The sequence below is a fragment of the Ursus arctos genome, unplaced genomic scaffold, assembly GCF_023065955.2.
Source record: "Ursus arctos isolate Adak ecotype North America unplaced genomic scaffold, UrsArc2.0 scaffold_11, whole genome shotgun sequence".
NCBI classification, from domain to species: Eukaryota; Metazoa; Chordata; class Mammalia; order Carnivora; family Ursidae; genus Ursus; species Ursus arctos.
In genome coordinates, this window is record NW_026622775.1 from 40,948,036 (window position 1) to 40,971,434 (window position 23,399).

A 23,399-nucleotide genomic window follows, 5' to 3' on the forward strand; every position below is an offset into this window, starting at 1 on the left:
TAGTTTAAAGCGCGTGCTCTGGAGTTGGAAAGACAGGGGACAAGTTCATGAGTTCCCTAATCCGATCTTAAAAGTATATGGTGAGGATTGAAATGAGATGATGTGGGACAAGTGCTTAGCCCCTTATGGCCGGGATTGCTACCTCTTTGGATACGCAGGATTCCCTCACTCTCTGAGAAGCAGAGCCTTATTGTTGGCTGTACTAATGTGCCAACCCCAGAGACCCCTGTGCCCTGCCGCCTGGCAGATAGAGAGGTTGGCTCATGCGATGTAGATTGAGTTGTTTCAATGTGCTGGCAGGAAAGCTCTTTCAAGTGCCTCACCCCTGCACTGCTTCCCTTTCTCTCCTCCTTGTGAACGTGGTGCTGGAGCATCTGCCTCTTATGGCCACCTGGACGACGGGAGCTCTGCCCCATGGAGGTGGGAGGGTGAGAAGGAACCCAGGTCCCAGGGGACCATGGAGTTACCACACCAGCTTACCTCTGTACCCTTTCATGTGTGAGAAGAAGAGATCTTGCTCAAAACAATTGTATTCTGTGTGTCTACTGTGAGAAGCTGAACTCAATTCCTAGCGGATACACACAAGAGACGCTAGTTTTGTTCGTATTACTGTTCTCTCTTAGTATCATTTCCCTGATGCTGTGGGACTGTCTGCTCTTCGGGCCCAAGCTGTCTCGAGGCTGATCTGTCCCACCACTTCAGTCCCTCAGTCGTTCTGGTTTAAATAGGAAGGAAATGCAGCTGCCACAGACTCGAGCAGTAACATGCTGCCATAAGGTATCAGGTACTACTTTAGCTGGGGCCTGGAGGGGGATCTTTCTGCTCGTTGTTCGTCAATGTGCTGACTACATTTTGTGACCTGCAAGAACGCGTCCTTATTCAAAGACGTCTTCATATGATCTGTGTGTGGTGAACCTACCTCTCAGCCTTGCTCTAACTATTATAATGTCAATGTGTAGAAAATGAAATTAGGATTAAAGGCACGAAGAAAAGTAAATAATCAGGACAAAGAGAAGGCTTTAGTTCCGAGATTTTTCTGTTTTTACTAAAAATACTTTCAAAAATTACATTCCATAGACAATTAAAATTTCATTTCTCAATTTAAAAATATTTTGCAAAGAAAAAAAGACAAGACTGTGTTATGGTATCTTTTAGATAGGTAGAAAATCCGATTAATTTTTAGGGTAGATAATTTTGTATAAAGCAGGCTCAATTCTATAAGAACTTTTAAAACTGGCATTGCTTCGTTTATTTAAAGAGTTATACAGATCAAAAGAGCATAATTATCAAAGTAACAATCCTTCTTTTTCATAGTCACAGAAGTTAAATTATAAGAATTTTTCTTTAAAAAGATGTTTAATTCACCCCTTTACTCTCAGTCAGCAACATTTTAGTAAACAAATACCTTACCTTCAAATGAACATCTACTTTAACTGTTAATATACATTAATTACATAGAAACTAATGTCAAAGATATTCTTTATTCCTATCTTATAGTGCTTTTTTTTTTCAATTAAATTTAGAAATGCTTTTAAGTTGATCACTGATGATTGAGCAATTTAGCATACAAGCAGATATGGACTTATTCATTTTTTTAATAAAAAATCATGCAGCTGAGAATAGAGCAATTTATACAAATACATATGAATATCTGACATTTCTAAAGCCATCAGCTGTAAAGGAAAAATATTATCATGTATATTATTCTCAGCATACAAGGCAAGAGAAAAAACCCTAAAACCTTTAATCAGTCTTAAACCTTTAGTAGTTGTGGGACGCCTGGGTGGCTCAGTCAGTTGAGTGACCAACTCTTGATTTTGGCTCAGGTCATGATCTCAGCATCTTGGGATCAAACCCCATGTTGGGCTCCATGCTGGGTGTGGAATCTGCTTGAGATTCTCTCTCTCCCTCTCCCTCTCCCTCCTCCCCCTCCTTCTCTAAAAACAATCAAACAAAAAGAAAAACAAAAAAACCCAACTTTAGTAGTTTAACAAATCAGTTCTAGTCAGTAGTGATGGGGCCCTTTCTTACCTGAGGCTTCCAAGGTTGAATTTCTACACTGAAGCCAGGTAGTAAATACAACATCTGATGATCTTACTGACCTTCTGAGGAAACACTTTATACTGCTTGAAAAATGAGAGAGTCTAATAAAATCATTTTTTACACTATTTTCACTTAACTTTAAAAACAAGATGCATACATGCTAAACCACCAATGATCTACCCGATTATTTTTGAACTTGTTGGAAAATTAGAATCTCCTCTCTTTCTGAAAGCTGACATTTATTAAACACGCAGAGTGTTCCTAAGCTCTTGATGTTATTTATAATTTCAGGGGTTTCACCTAAGTCAGAGTAATATGGTGATTACTCTCCATCTGATATTGACGCTGAAAAAAATGGGGCTTACTATTTGTAGTTTCTATGTATCATTCATTTAATTCTTGCCACGCAGACCAAAGAAGTGACAAATGTGAAGAATATGGTTTTGTAAAAGGTCCAGTTATTTACTTGTAAAGTACCAGAGGCCAGTGATGATACCGTGATGGGGAGTGAGGAGTGTGATTACCTGAGCCCTCCACACCTGACGTCCAATTGAAGAGACTCCATTCACCTTGGTTGTCTTAACAGTTCAGTGTTGTATTTCTAAACCTGTACAGCACTGAAATTAAAGTCTTCATGTTATTGGATGTACTTCGGTTTAGAAATTGAACTTCTTAAAATATTTCAAAAAGACCTTAGAGCATCTATAGAATTGATTTTTGAAAGTTTAATTTTATACAACTGTATGGATTGCTATCCTGTGAATACGTTATTTAGAAAAGGTAATAAGGCAAAAACCAAAAGAAATAAAAAAAAAACACTGATTCTCTACAAATAGGCACCCTCAAAAGGACTAAGAGGAAAATAAAATTTTGGTACCAGATCGGAGAGTTCCAAGGTAAGGTCAAAGAGCTGCTCAAACGAGCAAGCAAATTGAGATAATTCATTGTTTGGATTATGCAATTATTAATAACCAATTGGACTAACTCCATTCCACACTATTACAGTGACTCTCCTGGTTATTTTAAGATTGAAGAAATGTAACCTATGAATGAAGCTAGTCTGGCCTGCCCATTGTACCTATTACATGGAACCCCAGGATTCATCCTGTATATCTTCTAGGTGTGAAAACATGGCATGTGTAAATTTAATTCAGCATAAAATTTCAATGTTTTCCCCACAATGAGAATTTCGGCGGTGTCGTCCTAGTATGTAACCATGCCTGATCACTCCAGTACGTTCAGAATTTGTATCAATTCGGACAGAAATTGAAACTCAAGTCTGTATTTTCTGTTTAATCATCATAGGGGCCTCCTTCCAGAAGTGGTGCAAACTGATAGTTTAAACAACCCAAATTAAAAAATAGACAAAAGCCTTTTTAAAGCACCCATTTACATTGCTAGAGGCATTTGCCTCCCCCTCCCCCACCCGGAACCATAGATACAAAGTTTGATCCATGCCGCATTCCTGTGTTTGGATAACAATGAGCTCCCCAGAAAGAGGAGTCACATCACTGAGTTAAGAGTAACAGACTGATATTCTTACATATTTATTAAAACAAGTTTCCTGAGAAGTTCGACTCGACAATATTGTTAAACCTGGTTTGCTTAAAATGTACAAAATGCATTATATATATATATATATATATATATATATATATATATATATATATATATATGATACCTATTGATTGAACAGTAATAAAAAGATACAGGGTGCTAGGATTGACCCTTCACTGCTTTGGTTCATATATCTTGCCAGAATAATCACCCTTTAAAAAAAATGCCTTTTATACTGTGCAGTTATAGAGGTTAGTACATTTTTCAGACATAAATTGAATGACGTGTTGCTGAAGCCTGCTTCTTCTGGAATTCGAAATGATCTTAAATACCGAATGAGAGTATTTTAATCCTATCATAAAATATTGCTTCATCAAAATGAGATTGCAAGACCCCTGATAGCTCTCTGGACTTCTGAGTCGCATTTTTGATAGTCTCAGATAAAATGTACAGGCCTCAGTGTTCACCACAAATCCTGGATGCTTAGAGAGAGAGAGAAGGCATCTGAGACTCTTCTGAGAGTCAAAGTGTTGAGAAGAAACAAAGTAACAAAATAGGCAGAAAGGATGATTCCGAAAAGTGGCAATCTTGGCATAAATATATGGGAGTCACTGTGGACCCCAAGTTGAATACGAGTGTGCAGAACAGAAGAGAAAACAAAAATGCCATATTAGGAGGTGCTAATGAGAATATGGCAGATAAATCGGTTGAAATTATATACCACTGTCTTTTGCCAAAGCTCTGTCAAGTCTCAGGATAGCATGATAGCAGTGGTTAAGCACGACCAGATCGTTTTCTTTCATTGTGTGGAAAGATCTCCCCGGCTTTGGAACTCTGCCTTTAAAACTATGGGCACAGTTCAGAAGGCGAGTGTGCCAGAGGGATTCCAAAAGGGAGGAGGGGGTGGTTTTTGTTCTGTACGAAGGCAGCCTTTCAAACACAAGACCCCCAATTCAGCAGCAAATGTTTGGTGAACCTCATCTCCCCTCAGTTTACATGTAGAGAGTAAAATAAATAAAGTTTTCATTCTTTACTTCTTTCCTGGAATAAAATATCAGGTGTCGTAGAAGACCTGAGGACTCCCAATTTGCTAGATTGCTTTAAAGGTCAGAAGTGGAGAATTAAGGATTAAAGGAGGATTGCTGTTACGTGAGTGGGAGTGATAAGCAGGCCCTTCTGCACTCAGCGCCATTGCTTCTTGTAAAGGGCGTCAACACACACCAGGGGGACCGTCCTCTCTGACGGGCTCATAGCAGCCTTCTGGAGAGCTGTGTCCAGGACAACGCGAGGCTTGTCCCAGCTGGACTGGAAAGGGCTCTGAGTGATATCTGCCACAAGCATAGGGATTTCCTATTCCTATTCTGTTTGTTTCGAATGGCCTTAACCATCTCAGAAACACAGAAGGTTGACAGCTGAGGCCCCCGTGCACCTGTCCTCGTCACATACCACGGGCAAGGGAGGTGTGGTGAGAGCAAGAATGAGCTTGGGGGGAAATGTGAACAAGCAGGTGGTTTTAGCTGAGAAGGAAATCACTTTGCTCTCTCACTGAAGATTCCTAGTGCTCCGAGAAGGTCCCAAGGGATCTGGCCAACTCAGAGTCCTCGAGGCACCCAACAGCATCTCCTCGGGACGGTGGCCTCTCTCACTAGGTCTTCCGGGCAGGTAGCTGAGCTTAGCGAGCCCCTGCAGTGATGTATACAGTGAAACACCCGCTTTGTTGTCTGTCTTTTGCATGATGTAACTCGCCCTGAGGAAAGTTCCTGCTGAATGCAGATGACCTATCAGAGGACTTGACTAATCAGAGGAAATTATCCAGAGCTAATTAGGTAATAAGGTGACCCAGAAGGAAGCCATATATAAAACAGCTTCCTGATTGAAACTCCAAGGAATGAAGAAGCAGAAAGGTAACAAAGACCCAGAGAGCATGGCCGGAGTGAGTCCAGGCAGCGAGAGGTTGGCCGAGAGGAGGGCAGAGGCCCTGATGAGAGCTGAAAACCACGTGCTTCCTCCTCCCTCAGAGGTCACCATGGACGGCAGCCGAGCCTCTTCCTGGCGCTTCTCAATCGTGCATTCTTCCAAGTACAGGTGATGCCATCATTAGGAAGAGTGGGCGTTGGAAGAAACAGCAAAAGGTTCTTGTCTATGTTGATTTGAAATTAATTAAATTCGCATCCTCTTCATCGTCTGCTGGCAGGCTCGGCAGGCTCCCTCCGGGCCGCTTCTCTTGGAAAACATTAGCACCATTCACTTTCAGGATTCATTGTCACTGTGAAAAACAGAACAATCGTATATTTCCAAGAAGCTACCGAGAGCTGGTCACTCCACTGTGGAGGTGACTCAAGAAAACATAAACAGTCAGGAAGCCAACAGTGTCCAGCTTACGATTTCTGAAACAAAGGTTGGTTTGGATTTTACATTTGATCCCTGAGGAGGAAATCCATGAAAGCCAAGAAATAATCCCTGGCTCTTGTTCTAATATCCCTCCCTAATGCCGATGTGGAGACAACCAGATGGAGTTGGGGGTTCCCCCCCTTTAATTAAATCTAATCCCATTCTCTATGAATAGATGCCAAATTACTTTTTTTTTCCTTTTTAAAAAATTTCCATGTGTTGTTTTTTCTCTGGAGTTTGTGGTCCTGGCGTGTTTTCAAAAGCCCCTTTTGCTCATATCCCCAAAGGATCTGGAGGTGACTTCTCAGTGTCATTTAGAATTCAGTCATTGGACATCTTGGGGTGTGAGGAGACATAAACTATGGACATGGTGTTCGGACATGACTGCGCTGGCAGGCTAATTTGTGCTTTTGTTTCTAACTAGACTACCTTGGCCACATATCTGGCTCGGCAGCTTTTCCCCAATGAGACCATGCCTCCACCCACGTCTCCTGGAAAGCAGGCCACTCTACCTCTCCTCCCACTTCTTTTTTTCGGTTTTGTGTCCCATCGCTCAAATCCCAGAATATCCCTACTTGAAGTCACCTTTGTCTCCAAGAAAGTGCCTGAATGATACTAGACAACAGAACCTCGCATCTCCTTAGCTCACAGGCGTGTATAGTCTGCAACCAACTAGATTCATCTGACTCCTATTCCAGAGCTCTCCTGCTCAGGGAGACAGCCTGAGTTTCCAAAAGGACTGAAGCAAACTGACAGATAAATAGATCTATCCAGGGAAAGAGAGGGGAAACGTATGTATGGTTACGTGTTTGTGTTGTGAAGATGAGGGGAGAAGCTGGGATTAAGGATGGGCAACCGATGGGAAAGGGGAAGGCGGACAGCTGTGAATAAAAGACAACTTCTGTAGCAAAACTTACTTGAAATGGAAAGCTGATGGAAAATTGAGACACTGTTTAGCCAAAGAGCAGATGTAACCACCCCTTCACTTCGGTGACCCTGAATTACTCTTCACCTGGGCAAGGAGGTTCCGTTTCTTGGAAACTGGGTGGTAGCAGATATTATTTCCAAGATTTAGGAGGTCATCTCTATAGCACTTAAGTCTCTTTCCTTCCGAGGCCTTATCTTGAGAATGCACGTAAATGGGGCTTGTTGAGAACACCCTAGGAGCATTTCGAAGGCAGAGCGTGTGACGCCGTCCACCGACCCGAGCATGTTTCCTGCGGGCGCCGCAGAGCCCGGGAGCTCCCCCGGGGCCCGGGCTGCTCAGCTCTGTGCCGGTGAGCCGTGCGACGGCGCCTGCCACACACGCCCCCCAGCGCACACCAGTTGCTCGCGCGGTGGGACATCGGGTCCTGCCTGCTGTCCCGCTCTCACGGGCACTTTGGGGGGGGGGGGCTGCCACGGCCGGGTCCTGGCCCACCACCTAGGCCTGGAGGCGTTGTCGCTCGCTCGCTCAGTCCCTGATTCAGTTAGACGTGTTCCCTGCTGGCTTTGCGGCCATTCGTCATCTCCGTGAAATGAGCAAGGAAGCCCGGGCGTTTTTAACGCTGGCAACTCCTAGCGTTCCCTGTTAAAAATACCTTGGCAACCTGCCACACGATTACAACAAATGAAATCCGCGATCCTGCCGCAAACCTCTACTGCTCGCCTCGGTGTTAATTCTGGCAGCTTTAGTGTCTTGCCGACGACAGTGGCATTCGTGAGTAATTTCTCTCAGAGGGTTGCAGAGATATTTTAAGAATGTGGGACAGCTTCCCCAAAAGCCTTTAGAGTAACAGGCCTGCCAACTGTAACAACAAATTGAACTGATGACAAAGCATCGTCTTACGATTTTTAAGAAAGCATCTAATGGGCACCTAGCAGTGAAATGAGGGCAGAGGCAGCTCTGGACACCTTGTTTCCTAACTGCCCCTGGGTCGCAGGCGGGAGCAGATCAGCCGTCTTTGTTCTCCTGACCCGTTCATCTTCTAACACCCCCTCTGTATGACCACTTCGAACGTTCCCTAGCTCCGAAGATGGCAATAAACCTGCATTAAACCTTTCCGTGTTATCATGCTCCCTAACTTGGTTTTGGGGCAATGCAGAGCTCGGTATAAGCAAAGTCACGTGATGATTAGATCATGCTCTCTTTCTCTTCATTAATATAACCTCCCTTCCCCTTCCCGAAAGGGGCCTGGCCTGCCGGGGGCAGGGGGTAGGGGGAATTATAGAGGTCACGCATCTGGCTAACATCACAGCCAGGCCTAAAATTCATCCAGCACACATAGATCATGCCCGCTGCTGACATAATCTGGGCCACTATTCAAGCGATGCCGTGGTTTATTAAATTTAATACATCTTCCCTCACCCACCACACGCATACGCAGGCACACACGCACGCACGCACAAGCACACACACACGCACACACACCTGCATTTTAACAATGTTATCTGAGGTTATCATCCTGTGGGATTATAAGCGGTTACCTTATGACCCTTGTATGTCACGTTTATCCTTCATAATACAGAGCTCAGATTTGAGGGGAACCAGTTGCCACCCAATACACTTCCCATTGAATACTTGTTGAGTTTTAAAGGACTTTTGAGAGTCTAGAAAGGAAAAAAGGAAAAAAAAAACTCATAAAGAAAATAACTAGAAGTGGCCACAGAGATTTACTTGAGTGGAGAGGCCAAAACAGTTGGCCAAAACTGCTGTTTTCTCGCAATTAATGGTTCAGTCTTGTCAATGACTGCACGAGATGATGGATGCGCCACTCACCAGATACTCTCATGCGTTGGCCTCATGGTGGCTGCCTTTCTTGCTGTGGAGTGTCCCTTCTATTTTTTAATCTCTAATTTGTCTTTTAATTTGTAGAATGTCTCTTATCTTAATTAATTAATAAAAGAAAATGAAAATGTACTTTAAAAGACACATTGAGTTTTATCACAAACTTACTGTGTAAATTGGACAAATCACTTAACCTCCCTGATTCCAGGTTTACTCATACAGATTATTTCATTTTAACTGGTTGAACTATCATGACGTAGACCATGCCAGGCACCGATTAGGTGTTCAGTCAATATAGTTTGTAAAACTACATCAACAATCATACTTTAAACAAACAAACAAAAAAAGAGAGACAAAGAGAAGAGCAGAAACAGGAAGAAATTCCCAAAATTCTTTATTAAACTAACCTGGATTTTCCTAAGAAATACTGAGGTGATCCATTTTTAAGTCCCTGAGCTCAGACATGAATCATAAAATAAACAATAGAATTATTACAAAAGCAGAGCAGGCAGGCTGTTATTGACCCTCTCTGACTAGCTGACTTCCCAGGTGAGAGTGCCTAGGCTTCTGGTATGTATAAAATGCTCTATATGTGTCTTCTTATATTTTGTTATTGATGTGCTTTCAAAATCCTAAATCCACTGGGATGGAACCAAGTCAATTTTTTCCCTTGTCTTTCCCAATGCTATTACTCAATATAAACTCATCACAGTGGCCAATTGGCATAAAGGGAAAAAAGACGGACATTTGGCTGATATTTGCAATTCCTTTTCTGTGGTTATTCACCTAAGCTCGCAGAGACAGAAACACCGAGTTTGCAGGAAATTGTCCAACGATAAAGGCCTCGGGAAGAAGGGCCAGGCTGGCTAGACCTTCAGCACTGTGATGAAAGGGATTCTCTCCTTCACGTGGTTACGACTATCTCGGGGCATTCAGGAAGATGCTGGGAGGGTTCGGGTAGACAATAAGGGAGTACGTTCTTCACAGAGAATTCAAACAATAATAAAACCAACTCAGTAGATCTGCTTTCTGTTATCACCAAGTGCTGGCAAAGCTTAACAACGCCACTGACGAGATCCTCTTCAACTCCAGCGCAGACCTCTCCCGCTGCCCCGCCACGCCCCCTGCACACTATTTCACCGACACTATTCCCACTACTCTTACAACGCTTCACACGTGACAGATAAGAATTAGGGGGGAAATGCTAAGGTAGGAAATAAGAACATGTAACTCCCCCTCCTCCACAATTCCTCTGTTATCTTTTCTCACTGATTTTCTAAAGACATGAAAACCACAGTATAAACTTCCCAGAGTGCTTTGTAGGTCTCCGGCCCTCATGAAAGTCCTGTGCTAAGTGTTAGATTCCACAGCATAAAAGGAAACGTCCATTGCATGAGGACAGGGCAAAGTAATGAACGATGGCTGGCCAATGGGATATGTGGGAAAAGACCTGAGAGACCTGAGACCATGGGCCCTAATGAGAAAATCTTCACACCTAGTGCGGTGCATTAAGGGTAGGGTGGTGACCAGATTGACTCCTTTTTCCAGAAGTACATGAACTCTATATATAACAGAGGTTCTGTGTCGGGCTTCTGTGCCTAGCATCAAGAAGGATTGAACTCTTGAAGTGGGTTCTGGATGTCTTACTGTAGTAAGAGGATGGAGATGGGTGTTTCCCACTAAGCTCACTCTCCAGTGACTGTTAGGTACTTTCTGAAGCATTGTGGTCACTGGCATGCTGCTTGAATGGTAGAGGAAGGATGAGTCGCAAATGTAAAAGCCAATGGGGAACTTAGGGGGTAATGATGTGTCAAAGTACGTTAGCTGATTGGGACAAATGTACCCCTCTGGTGTGGGACGCCAATGGTCAGGGAGGCTGCGCATGTGTGGAGGTCAGGAGTATATGGGAACTCTGTAATTTCTGCTCATTTTCCTGTACACCTGAAACTGCTCTAATATGGAAAGCCTTTTTTTTTTAAATGCCCCAACCTCCAATATGGATGTGCCTGGGCCTTTGGACACAGGCTCCTTAGCCCAAAAGGCAGTGAATTTATGTAAATCGATTTTAAGCTAATAATAATAATACCAGGGACACCTGGGTGGCTTAGTTGGTTAAGCATCTGTTGTCGGCTCAGGTCATGATCCCGAGGTCCTGGGTTGGAGCCCCGCATCAGGCTGCCCGAGGGAGCCTGCTTCCCCCTTTGCTGCCCACCCCCTCGCGAGCGCTCTCTCTCTCTCCCTCTCTCAGACAAATGAATAAATAAAATCTTTAATAATAATAATAATACCAATACTTATTGAGAGTCTATTTTGCGTCAGACTTTGTTCTGAGTGCTTTGTATTTTTCTGAGTTTTTAGTGACTAAAAATTGGATTTGCTTTACAATCTTGTGCTGCTCTTTGAGTAATCAGAAAGTCCCTACAGCACCAGGGCCTTGGGACTTGCCACTGCTCGCTCCGTAATGCCGGTGCCGGCTTCACTGAGAGGGAACGAAGTGAAGCCGGACTGTCGTCCTATGAATTGAAGCCAGACGGATCTGGACCAATGGAGGAAGGTAGACATGCACCTTAAAAACAACAGTTTAGCATAAAGCAGCCCTCCAAATAGGATAAGGCTTTTTGTTTTACAGGCAGAAATGAGCTCGAGCTTATTTTCCAAGACCAACTTTTCAATATTTCAGAAACGTGATTTCTAAGATGCTTTCACAACCATGTAATCCTCTAACATTCAGTTTCTTCTATGTTGCCAATAATTTCAAAGATCAAGAGGCAGGTACATAAAAACCACTGATGTTTCGCATCATTTGAGGGTGCCCGTCAGAGATAAGGTAACAAGATATTTATAGGGTTTCGGCGGTGATGTGGGTGAGCCCCACACTGGGCATACACAGTGACTCATTTTTAGGTAAGATGAAAACACGGAGAAAATACTCCTTTGTCATTCCCTTTGTGATATTCCCCTAGCATTTTCTTTTCTTTCGTCTGCTTGCTAATATCTGGCATCTCATTTAAATAGGATAGAACCTTTTCTGAGCCAGTGATGAATTTTTAACATGCAGATACCTGGACAGGTAATAATGACTGAAATCTTCAATACGAAGTGGATTTCCACGTCAGAACTGAGGCTTGCCTCGGTAGGACTCTGGGGGCCTGATGTGTGAGGTGTGGGGTGACCGCCTCTCAGACAAGGTTACGGGAAAGGTGCAGAATAAGAGTTCAGGAGACAAACATCTGACAGCCCCAATCACTACTGACTATCAGTCCTCCCCTGTGCTGTTCCAGCCTCAGGGCCTGCCCAGCGACAAGTGACTGCGGTCTGGAAGCATCTAACATGACTGGCACAGGACATTTGGTTAACATGGAGGGAGAGCAGACGGGTGATGTTTTTCCTGCTTGAAAGTTTCTTCTATTTATTCCCACAGAAGTGTAAAGTCTCGGTTACAGGCTCAGTCACGTTCTTTGCTCACCGATCACCTCTGTGTCACCCCCTACTAACAACTTGGCGCCCCCCAAATCACAGTGCTGCCACGTGGCACAAGTCCCCGAGCTGCTGTATTATCACCCCTTTCTCCTGCGACACTTCTCAGGTCCTGACCAAGCAATTCTCTGATCAAAAACACCCATACATGGTTATTTCCATCCTCGAAAACGGTAACATTTAAACAAGATTACGGTGTGCTGAACACCACCCAAGCCCTGGACGCTAGAATCTTCTATCAGGCAGAGCCACCTAGTGGTAGGATGGAATACGCTTATTAAATTCTCGTTTAATTTCTCTCCTACACCAACCATCCAATCCAGATGGGGTTTTGTTTTGCTTTGTTTTTCATATGTTCATTTTGCTCACTCTTATTTACGGCTATCCCCTTTAAGACGGCCACTTCCACCTGTTTTCTCACCAAACATCGCTTCATCCAAGCTAAACAAGCCTATAGTTTGTTACAATCACAAAGTTTCATGACTAAAACGGAAACCGACTCAACAGTGTGTCTTTCCAAGGGCAAGAAAATGCCAATTCTAATTTACTTCTAAAGATGAAGTCACTAGGAAATTTACTTTGCATTTTTCTATTTGCCGTAACTCACACTTTCTTTTCTCCACATGACACACACATATACCCATGTAAATTGTCACTTAAAATTCATAGGCACAGAGACAGTAAGCAAAAGGGCTCTACCGCGGTCTCCCACCCCCTCCCCCATACACCCATCCTCAACAGTGGGAACTAGAAGTACCTTGGGTTGTGGTTTGATTCCTTTTCTTCCTTTAAAGTGGGTAAACATTCACAGTCAGCTAGGACAGAGGAAAAGCAAACTCATTGTTAGTCACCAAAATTCTATTTTCTATCCACAAAACTCTTACATCTGAGCCTCACATTTCCGTGATCTGTATGGTGACTTGTGCAGAAATGGCCTCACTCGGGAGTTCCAGAGGTTAAAAGATTAATGATGGCAAGGCTCTTGAAATGGAAAAAGCATTAGTAGCACAGATACAAGACTTCAACACGCCTCTGGCCCTGTTGGAAAGGGCACAATTCATCACGGCTTGGTTATTCAGTCCCTGAAGAACCCCGCTCTTGCTCCAAAAGCTAGATCTGCATGTTTCAGGTTAGACACTGGAATAAAATAGCTTTACCGGGGGTCCTGATGTGCCCACGGAATGATTTCTGTCAGGATGCCCAATCGAAAAGCAGCAGGTAGAGTGAGGAAAAACTAACCTTCTTAAAGTCGTCAGAGTTCCCTCCCATGAAGCCACAGTTATTCTTAAGGACAAACAAAAATCCATCGGCTCCCTCATGTATGTGTCAAAATTTCTCTCTACTGTAGTTGTTAAATAGAAATGCCTTTTTCCAGGTTTCTGGTTTAGCGAAGGTAATAGGACCCTCGATGTGTATGACAATGATCTCAGGCACGAGAGGACATACGGCAAATGATTAAGAGAGGTGCTCTTTGAGGGGTATACTTTTTTTTCTTCTTTCTACCTTTTCTTTTTTTGGTTTTTCCAAATTATATTATGTAGGTATGTTTTATCATCTAAAAACAACAAAATGAAACTACCTTCAGGATTATCTCAGTGACCCCTCCCTACCCTTAAATGCTTAACGGAGCTGTTCTTTCCTCCGTGTTGGGCTATGAAAAACTGTTCAGCTCAAAATTGTACAAGTTCATTGAATTGTTCTAATCTTTTGGAAAGCTTATGTTGATAAGCCTTGGGTACAATAATTCTGATGACAGGTGTCTGGATTTAGACTTCACTAGTGTTGAATCTGACAGACCCCAGAGTATTTTTTAAAGATGCGTATTAAAAATACAAATGCTATGATAATATCAACGGTGGATTTTTAAATTTAATCTGAGCATTAAAATAATTTCTTGACTTTTGAAAGGAATTTTTAAAAAGAAAAAACAGCTACCATCATTTTTAAATCCGAGTATTGATTTAATGAAAAGTAAGGAACACATACAATTACTGGCAGATATCAACTGGCAAATAAGTTCCTGAAAATATTTATAATACTACCTAGATTAGTGTTGTCCAACAGAACTTTCTATAGTGATGGAAATGTTCTACCTTTGTGCTGTATAATAGAGCAGTCTTGAGCCACAAGTGGCTACTGAGCACTCAAAACATGGCTAGAGTGACCAAAGAACAAAAATTTTCACATTATATCATTTTTTAAAATTTTAATTTAAATCGCCACATATGGCTCGCGTCTGTCGTGCTGGACAGCACTGACGTATGTGAACTGGATGTGGTAAGGTTTTATATCCACATACAGATGAAAGTCGCAGATCTCTAAATTCTAGAGTGTATAAAGTAATGCCAGATGCTAACTTTTTCCAGATAATTTGGACCTGGAGAGTTCCTTGTTGGAAAAAGACCATCTGCTTCTTTAAAGAGGCCATTTGAAAAGCTTGTAAAAAAATAAAACCAAATGGTACCAAATGGTGCGCTAATCAAGCTGAGTCTTTAGGGACGGTCAGACCCAGGGTCAGGATCTGCACGTGCCGGCTCGGACGTGGACCGGGCTCACACCGGCACACTCCAGGATTTACGGGGTATTTTCCACAACTCCGGCAGCCTTCTCATACTAGAGAAGACGGAACAAGCAACTTCAGGTGACCGTACCGTTTCTGTTCACGCTGTTCATCCACTTGTCCAGCTCTTCCATTTCGATTTCCATAACAGACGGTGTGTCCTCCTCAAAAATGGGGCTAAGGGGAGAGCAAAAACCGTGTCGAAACAAAAAGAAGTGTGGTGGGTGGAGTTCCCTTTGGGGAGAGCCTGGAAAGCTGAGTGGGAGAAGGGTGAAGTTGACACCCTGTGTGACACTCCAGGGCAGCTGGCGGGTTTGCCCAGGTCACACGTACCACACTCTCAAAGGAGGAAAGGCCAGAACTAAAATAAGCCTTCCTCTATCACTGATCCGAAGACTGAGGGCACACAGCTCAAAGGGAGCCCAGGAGACCCTGACTGCGCCCCAGAAGGTGCAAAGTTGAGCCGCCCGCTTCCACCGTGGGGATCCTCGGGGAGGTGCCCTGTTTAGCATTTTAGCCTTGCTTAATTTCACTTCCCTTTCTTTGAGGTTCCTGATCTGTGCCCCAGGTCAAGAGGCCACTGTGCACAGACTGCTTTCCTCACCTCTCGTCTCAATTCCCAGGCTTCTCTGTCACGGGGAAATAGAGCCCTTGCTTTCAGAAACCCACCGCCCTCACTTACCAGGGCTGGGAGCCCACAGCTATGGGAAAGAGCCCCCGGTTAATGTAAGTGGGGTCAGGGAGGAGGACCACCAGCTCCGAACCACAGCGTGGGCGGGACACCGCGCAGAGGAAGTGAGCAAAGTGTCTAAACAAGCAAGGTTACCGCGGGGAAAGCGGGAGGGGGGGGGGGTGACATGGCCCCAGAACAGTCTTCTGGTGGAATCTTGCTCTCTCTCTCACTCTTCCTCTCCTCTTCTCCTTCCTTCCCTCCCTCTCCCTATCTCTCCCTCCTTCTCCTTGCTCCCTCTATCTCTCTGTCCCTTTCCCTCTCTCCCCCTCCCTCCCTCTCTCTGTCTCACACTCTCTTCCCTCACTCCCTGTTCTATCCTTCCTTCCTCTCCGCCCCCCCCCCATTCCTCTTCTCCCTCCCACCCCACCTTGGTTCTGCCGCATGAACTTCAGGCTTCTACCAGGGCTCTCCTCCTTTAATACAGGGAACATCTCTTCCCTGGTGATAAAATGTTTAACCAGATTAAACGAGCCCATGTCCTTGAAATACACCCAGGGTCAGAAAACTGAACTACGATGCATTCGGAACTGGAAGCAGTCAAAAAAGATGTTTTTTTCTGTAGAGGACCCTGTTCTTCACCCAGATCTATCACTGAATTGAGGTTAGGGGACTAGAGTGTATTGCCCTCCCCCCTGTAGGCTGCTGAGGGCCCTCTCCTGGGGCCCAGAAAGCAAGCGGCTCCTCACGGGTCCCTCAAGGATGTCAGAACAAAAACTCTTAAAAAGGCAGATGGCTGTCTAATCTGCTCTTCTCCCTGATATCCTTGTCCTCACTGAGCTGGGTCAGAGGCAGTGGGGACTTACACTTTGATGTTTTCACTTCCCAGTTCACCTGAAGAGAAAAAACATAAACGTCATGTTAGCTTTCATGGTCCATAACAACTTTTTATTTCAACAGCAGTTGAAATCTCCTTTACAAAGACAAGGGATGGCTTTAAATCTCATTTTTAAGGGAACAATAATTAACCTGAGTCAAACATGCGCCATATTGAAACGAGGTCCTCATCCACAGGAAGTCTGTTTTTTTTTTAAGATACGATGGTCCTCTGGGAGTGTTTACCTCAAAGCAGAAGTTTATCCCTTTTCATTTTTTTAATTCATATGAAGAAGAAAACAGTGATGAGGGAAAGCAAGGGAAAACAGTGGTGAGGGAAAGCGAGGGAGAGTCAGACAAGAGGGATGGTTCCTTGGCCCTGTACCCCAAAATGTCCCAGTTCAAAACACCACTGTTGCATTTCCTTGTGACCCATCGAGCCCAACACTGTGACTGTCCCTCTGTCCCGGAGCAGGCTGTGGTGTACTCCATCAAGCTTCCGCCTGCAACTCTGCTCTCCCCCATGCTGCTTGCTTGGCTGGACTCCTCACACCCTTCTGGTTTCCGTTTATACTCTTGCCTCAAGGAGCACCTTACACCTGAAGTAGGGCCCACCTTTCCGGTCGTTCCCCAGCCCAGCACCTTTCTTGCTCCTTTACAGCATTTCCCACATTTGTCACTGATCAATCCATCTGCTTAATTTTGTCTGTCTCTCCCACTAAAACATAATTCCAAAAGGACAGAGCTCATGCCTGTCTTGTTCGCCCTGATGTCCCGTCACCTCCCATCTGTCTAGCATAGTACCTGGCAAACACCCAGTAAATATGTATTGAATAAATTCATGCCCAGTGCTTTGGACTTCATAATATCATAAAAACGACACTCTGAGCAAACCAGTTTTGTGTTGCTGTGGTTGAGGTGAGAACCAGGTAACAGTTTGTCAAATGCCCATCGGACTCCAGATGAACATGTGGCAAGGATCAGAGCCCAATGCCCCAGCTCCAGCTCTGTTTTGTTTGGCAGGGGAACCAGTGCACCCAGAGACATGAGGCAGTGATGTGCATGAGTGGATAGTGCAGGCCCCTGCACCTTTTATGATGTGAAAACCATTGAGAAGCAAACCACTTTTCAGAGGTCCACCAAATAGTTAGATATTCCTGATCCTTGGCAATCAGAGGTCTCTTTTCGCCAGGCCTACAGAAATGCACGTCCCCATCGAGGAAACACAGCCAGCAGGCACCTGGAACTGAGCTCCTGGCAGCCAGCGCCGCTGTCATTTCCTGGGGGTTGGCAAGCTTTCGTGGCGTTGCCGATCCAGGAAAGCTAGGCACAGATGGAAGTTTCGTGCCATTACTGCCTACCTTCCAGGGCTCTGGATTATGTCTTCCTGGCCCCTGGTAGGAATCTGAAGCTCCCTGCAGGTGGCTGATCCTCAGACACTTGGGCTGGGGAAGGGGAGTATATTCAGCCTATATTTCTTATATACATATTTTTAATCTCAAATTGACCTGCTATTTCCTTAAGGGATTTTACTATAAAGTCCCTACACAATTGAGCCTCCCCTACAGATGACCCATAAAGATCCCCTTGTTTTGTCACTTCCCCCCTTTCCCTCCCCTTCTTTTCCTGCTTAGTAACACCCCCCCCCACACACACACACACTAATTTCTCAGCGAGCAAGTGGCCCCCCAGCCCCACCGTAGAAGGCAGGATTTATCTTTATAATTTGAGCGCCCGCAGGCTTTGTGGCGAGCAAAAGCGAACCCTGCACGCAGATGATGGAAAAGTTTTAAAAACCCATTACAGAAGTGCTCCCGATGCAGCAAATGTGAAGCTCCTGTAATCAGTATTCAAACAGAGCAAAAAGCCTTCTGTGGCCTCGCCTCCCCTGCTCCGAGACCATTACCCCTGGCCCAGCCACCATGGCAACAGAAAAACATCTGGGAGAGCTCACCGGAGCCGAGCATTAAACCAGGAGGGAGACCAATTACGTGTCCCCAGCAATCAGGCCCTGCCCGCACCACTCCACCTGGCCTCTATCTCTTTATTAATAGCCATCTACTCCCTTTGCAACCGGAGGGCAAATGTACCTCTTACACAACCCCCCACCTGCACTTGATTCCATTTCCCTCCTACAGTCCTTCCATTTCATACCCTCCTCCCCACTTTGTCCTCTGCCTCCGGTTCCCAGTTACACCCACTTAGTCCCCCCCGCCGTGTCCCCACCATCAGCCACTCTCCTCTGTTCATCTTCAGTGGTGGGATTGCTGCGCTGTGGGGGTGGGGGCCAGAGCCCCACAGGAGACAGGCTTGCTTAGCTTTTTTTCTACAAAGAACCCGGAGCAAGACAAAGTCTTTCTGGAGATGTACTGAGCCGAGCCAGGGGTCGCGTTGCCACAGCCTGTTTAATGCTTTCCTTGCAGCTCTCAGAGAGACACAGCGCATCGAGACCCTTAATAAATGTTCATAAGAACAGCCCCAAATTTAAGTCCTGGAGGTCTAGGAAGAAGGGCAATAGAACAGTGAATTACCACCCTGCACTTCCCTTCTCCCGGACTTGAAATGGACAAGCCCAAAGGAAAAACGTGATTGCCGGTAGGAAGAAGGGTTCTTCCTGAAGGTGTTGGCCAGGTCTTCCCCAGGCATCAAGTGTACAGGCTGACTTCCTGCTGGAGAAGAACACACCGGGCTCTATTCACGTGGGGGAGAAACCGATGTGTCTATCTCTAGCTTTCTGAGGGGATATCATCCATGCCCTCCCACAAAACATTGTTTTGGGTGCTTTTCAAGCAAAATGCTGGTCTGACCCAGCATGATAGTTTTATTTTTCCTGGAAAAAAATATTTAAATCACATTTTGTTAATTTGAACAGTCTCCTTTTATTTATTTTTTCAAGATTTATTTATTTAATTTTTAGAGAGCTGGGGGTGGGCGCAGAGGGAGAGGGAGAGAGAATCTTAAGCAGACTCCCTGTTGAGCATGGAGCCTGATGTGGGGCTCGATCTCAGGACCCTAAGAGCATGACCTGAGCCAAGAATCAAGAGTCCGGCGCTTAACCAACTGCGCCACCCAGGCACCCCTCTCCTTTTATGGACTTGCGTTATAATGTCAAATATGAATGCGTGGACTTTGGCGGACAGTAGTGGTTAACTTTTCAGCATTGAGTTTGTTTGAAGAGATATCCATGGTTAAGAGATATCCATCCCTATCTATATGAAAGGAAATATTCAAATAAAGCTCTCTCTATCAAAACTTGTGATAAGCAATTGTTTTGAAATTTTAAGATTTGTGTGTTGTTTCTCTTAAAACGAGGCATATTTAAAACAAAAAGAACGTGCCCATTTGTATTAAGAAGAAGTTTCGAATTTGTTTTTGTCTCTGAGAATAGGTAGGTGTTCTTCTAAAAAAAGTGCTAACGCTGTTTCAGTAGCTCGTTCATTCAACCACATTTATTGAGCAGCTAATAAATGTGTTGGGCTAGACACCCTGTCAGGTCAAAGGGGCAGTAAGAATAAGAAGCAGCAGCTAACACAATAAGCCAGCTGTTCTTTTTCCTAAGTGGTTTACACAGATGAATCCATCTCATTCTCACCATGGCTCCGTAAACCAGGTGTCCTATTTGCCCATTTCACAGATGAGGAAACCGAATCAGATGAGTCATGGAGCTAGGAGAAAAGCCAACCAGGCAGTGCGGTTCCAGAGCCCATACTCTAACCTCCACACCACACTATTAAACAAGATAGATAAGACAAGTTCTTGGTTCTCTTGGACCTTAAAGAGAACATAACCTAGTAAGAGAGACCAAAAAAAAAAAAAAAGACAAGTCATCCACTTTTGCCAACGTAAATACTGTGCACAGTAAGTGAGAAGTCTCACAGAAGAGGCAGCGATTCATTTTGCCCAGGGAGTGATTACTCAAGGCTTCATAAAAACTTCTAGAACTGGGCATGAAGAATAGGGTGGCAGTTTGCCAAGCAGACAAGACGGAAACCCCTAAACAGAAGGGTAGTGTCAGCCAGGCGTGTAAGCATCGTGAACATGTAAGCCAGGCTCCGGGAACAGCAAAGACTTCGAGGGCAGCTCCAGGGTAGGACGCAGGAGCCCTCTGAGAAGGAGGCCGGTTCTTGATTGGGAATGGCTTTTGAACTTGGAGTTGTTCCCTACAGAGTTCCATGAAAAATCCCTTTCTGTCTTTAGAGCCTAAAAGCATGCACATTTGACTGGACTCCCCCCCCCCATCCTTCCCCCAAACCCCATGACATCATTATTTAAGACTGGCTGCAGGGCTATGGTTTAGGCAGGAAATTCTTACTGTCCCTGAGGTTAAGAAAATGGGGTCCAGACAGCTCCGTTTGCTTTATCTTTCTCTTTAGCTTACAGAGGAGCTCCCACGTGACCACTGTTACTAGGTCACCCTGAAATTTCAAGCAGTGGAGAAACATGTGTATTTTCGACCCCCTTGGAATCTATTATATTGGCTCCCGCCAAGAAAGGTAATGCACATCAGGGCTTCTTCCCTAGCTCGCATTTACCATACCTGCTGGCAAAATGGAAAATGACCGTTTCTAGCTCCTGTCAAGAGCTCAAAGGCTCTCCGGGTGTAAGGACGGTGAGCCAGGCCCGCAGGCCAAGGGCATGATCTCAAAGCCAGGGGTGCCCTGTTAGTGAGTGTGAGGGATATAGAGTGCGTTTTGTATGCACGTATCAATACATAGCTCATGCGAGATGGTCTCACCCCTTGAGTGATTTTTGGAATAACGAAAGGCTTCAACTTTAAAAAATCTAATTAGAGTCATTTTTACCAGCATAAGCCAAAAGTACTCAAGTCTGCTTTGGACTTAGAAGTACCCTGACACCTAGTATTTGTTGCTCCTAGATATGGAACTGAGTACTCCAAGAGGTATCTCTGACCTAGGGAATTCTCTGTCAGATTGGTTTCAGATCAATGCTGGTCATCTTCAGCCAACTAGGAATTTCATACAAAAGTTAGCGTAGCTTTAATGAGAATAAGAACAGTGCCTTACTCAAGCATTTTCACAATCAAATTGGGATGTGGCATGGAGGAGAAAACAGTATTTTCCATAGAAATATACAGAATATATTATATATAAAATACAGAATATACGGCAGAAGAATCCTCTTCCGGTGGAGACGAGCCCAAGGTCTCAGCCTTCCATCCCCAACCCCAGTCTGACCCACTGCTTCGCCATTTTGAGTGTTTCCTCCAATTTAGGGAATGTTGCATGGACCTCTTGGCCAATATTAGACAGGGCCCTCATCTGGATTAAGTACAGAGATAGCAGCTGTGTGTTGTAAATCTCAATTTAGGCTGAAGCCATTCTTTTTTTGAAAAAATAAGGGGGAATTCATCATTTACTATTTTATGTACTCCTGTTTGCTCAACTTTAAAACCTCTCCCTTCTTTTTCCTCCCTCTCCCCACTCCAGACAGGCATTAGGATCGTACTCACATGTCTGTAAGACACTCTGAGATCCTTGGCTAGAAGGCTCTGTGTAGAAGAAGCAAAAAATACTTTGTTTTACTGATTGTTCCTTAACCCATGAAGCGATTGTCCGGAAATGGGAACATACAAAATATTTACCTTGTTTGTTCCTTTTTCTTTTATAGCGTATTACAATGATTATCACTGATAAAAATAGGAGGGCAAATAAAATCACTGGGATCAACACCATTAATATAAACTCTAACTGATTTGCATCCTCCTCGTCAATGTAAATGTCGCTAAGACTTGAATTTGCCATGAATGTTCCTGTGGTCACCGCAGCAAATTTAAATGGACTATTAACATCTTCATCTCTGTGTTCGTCTTCCAGGGGCGTATCTGCTGACTGTTCTGGTTCCTCAGAAGAATCTGGAGGGGCACACACAAAATTGAGATTGCCATGGAGACAAAGCTACTGTGTTATGTTTTCAATGATTTTTAAATATATCCTACATGCATTCAGTGGTAAACTTGATCCCCTGAGTTCCAGTTCAGTGTGACAGAGTATTGATTTACCGTAAACGGAGCTCAAGCTGGGAGTATATGGAACATGGAATCAGAGCCCAGAGAGAAACCTCCCACAAATGCAGGCAGTTTAGCCTTGACCAGATACGTTAGACACACTTATGCAAAAGGCATTGAGAAGCTTTGTTGTGTCAAGGGTGATATTGCAGAACATCTCCCGTAGGGTATCATTGCTATTTCAAAAACAATTCTGGAGGAATCTAAATTCATATCTACTAGAAGTTAACTACTTTCCTCGTGACACTTAGGTACAAAGGAATCCACACTGTCCCCAATGTTTTTTAAAGATTTTATTTATTTATTTATTTATTTATTTGAGAGTGAGAGATTGTGTGTGCTCTCAAGTGAGTGAGGGCAGGAGCCAAGGGGGAGGGACACAGGGAGAGAGAGAATCTCAAGCAGACTCTCCGATGAGCATGGAGCCCAACGCGGGGCTCAATCCCACAACCCCGAGATCATGACCTGAGCCCAAACCAAGAGTCGAAGAGTCCGACACTTAACCAACTGAGCCACCCAGGTGCCTTGCACAGTCCTAATTTTTAATAAAAGGTTACCTATCCGTGTGGAAGAATTCTTAGAAACTAGGGTGACTGATTAGATTTCAGTGTCAGGTCTCACATTCTGCAGAGAACTGAGTGTCTCTGAGATTACCTGACAGAAATCTTCCTGGGTTCTAAATAAAAACACCCTGAGTCTTTCGTTTGTGAGGCAACATTCTCAAGGAGGAAGTTCCCGTAGGGACTAAGGAAACCGCACCAATATTTAAATGTATTTAATAAAAAGCATCTTTAGAACTTTCCCGATTAAGAAGCTATAAGCAAGTTTATTCTGTTTGAATTTCAGATTGTGTTGGAAAACCATCCTGGGGCTCATCGCAGGGCAGGAAAGGACTATGAGCCTGAAGATTATCTGAAAATCCTCTCCTCGCCTTGGCTATGTAGTGACCACCGTAAGGGAAGCTGAGGGTCTTCATCCTACCGTAGTATAACGGTGCCTATCGTTCAAATGGGGCCCGCCGAGGAAAAGAGCA

General features: G+C 44.3%; 1 protein-coding gene across 4 annotated transcripts in view; it reads right to left on the bottom strand.

Annotated features, from left to right (window-relative positions):
* TMEM154 (transmembrane protein 154) overlaps window positions 1–23,399 on the bottom strand; it is a 54,438-nt gene that overhangs the window by 12,477 nt on the left and 18,562 nt on the right. Inside the window, exons 3-8 of one of the 4 annotated variants that reach the window (XM_044384367.3) lie at window positions 21,944–22,213; window positions 21,812–21,850; window positions 16,332–16,359; window positions 14,887–14,972; window positions 12,993–13,050; window positions 1,019–2,660 (exon numbers count right to left, since the gene is read on the bottom strand). In XM_044384367.3, the coding sequence (XP_044240302.1) occupies window positions 2,645–2,660; window positions 12,993–13,050; window positions 14,887–14,972; window positions 16,332–16,359; window positions 21,812–21,850; window positions 21,944–22,213 (497 nt within the window). In that variant the 3' untranslated portion in view covers window positions 1,019–2,644. Of the gene's footprint in view, window positions 1–1,018; window positions 5,867–9,135; window positions 11,325–12,992; window positions 13,051–14,886; window positions 14,973–16,331; window positions 16,360–21,811; window positions 21,851–21,943; window positions 22,214–23,399 lie in introns of those variants that run through there. The other 3 variants (XM_026499481.4, XM_048212314.2, XM_057310123.1) reach the window with 3 other exon arrangements.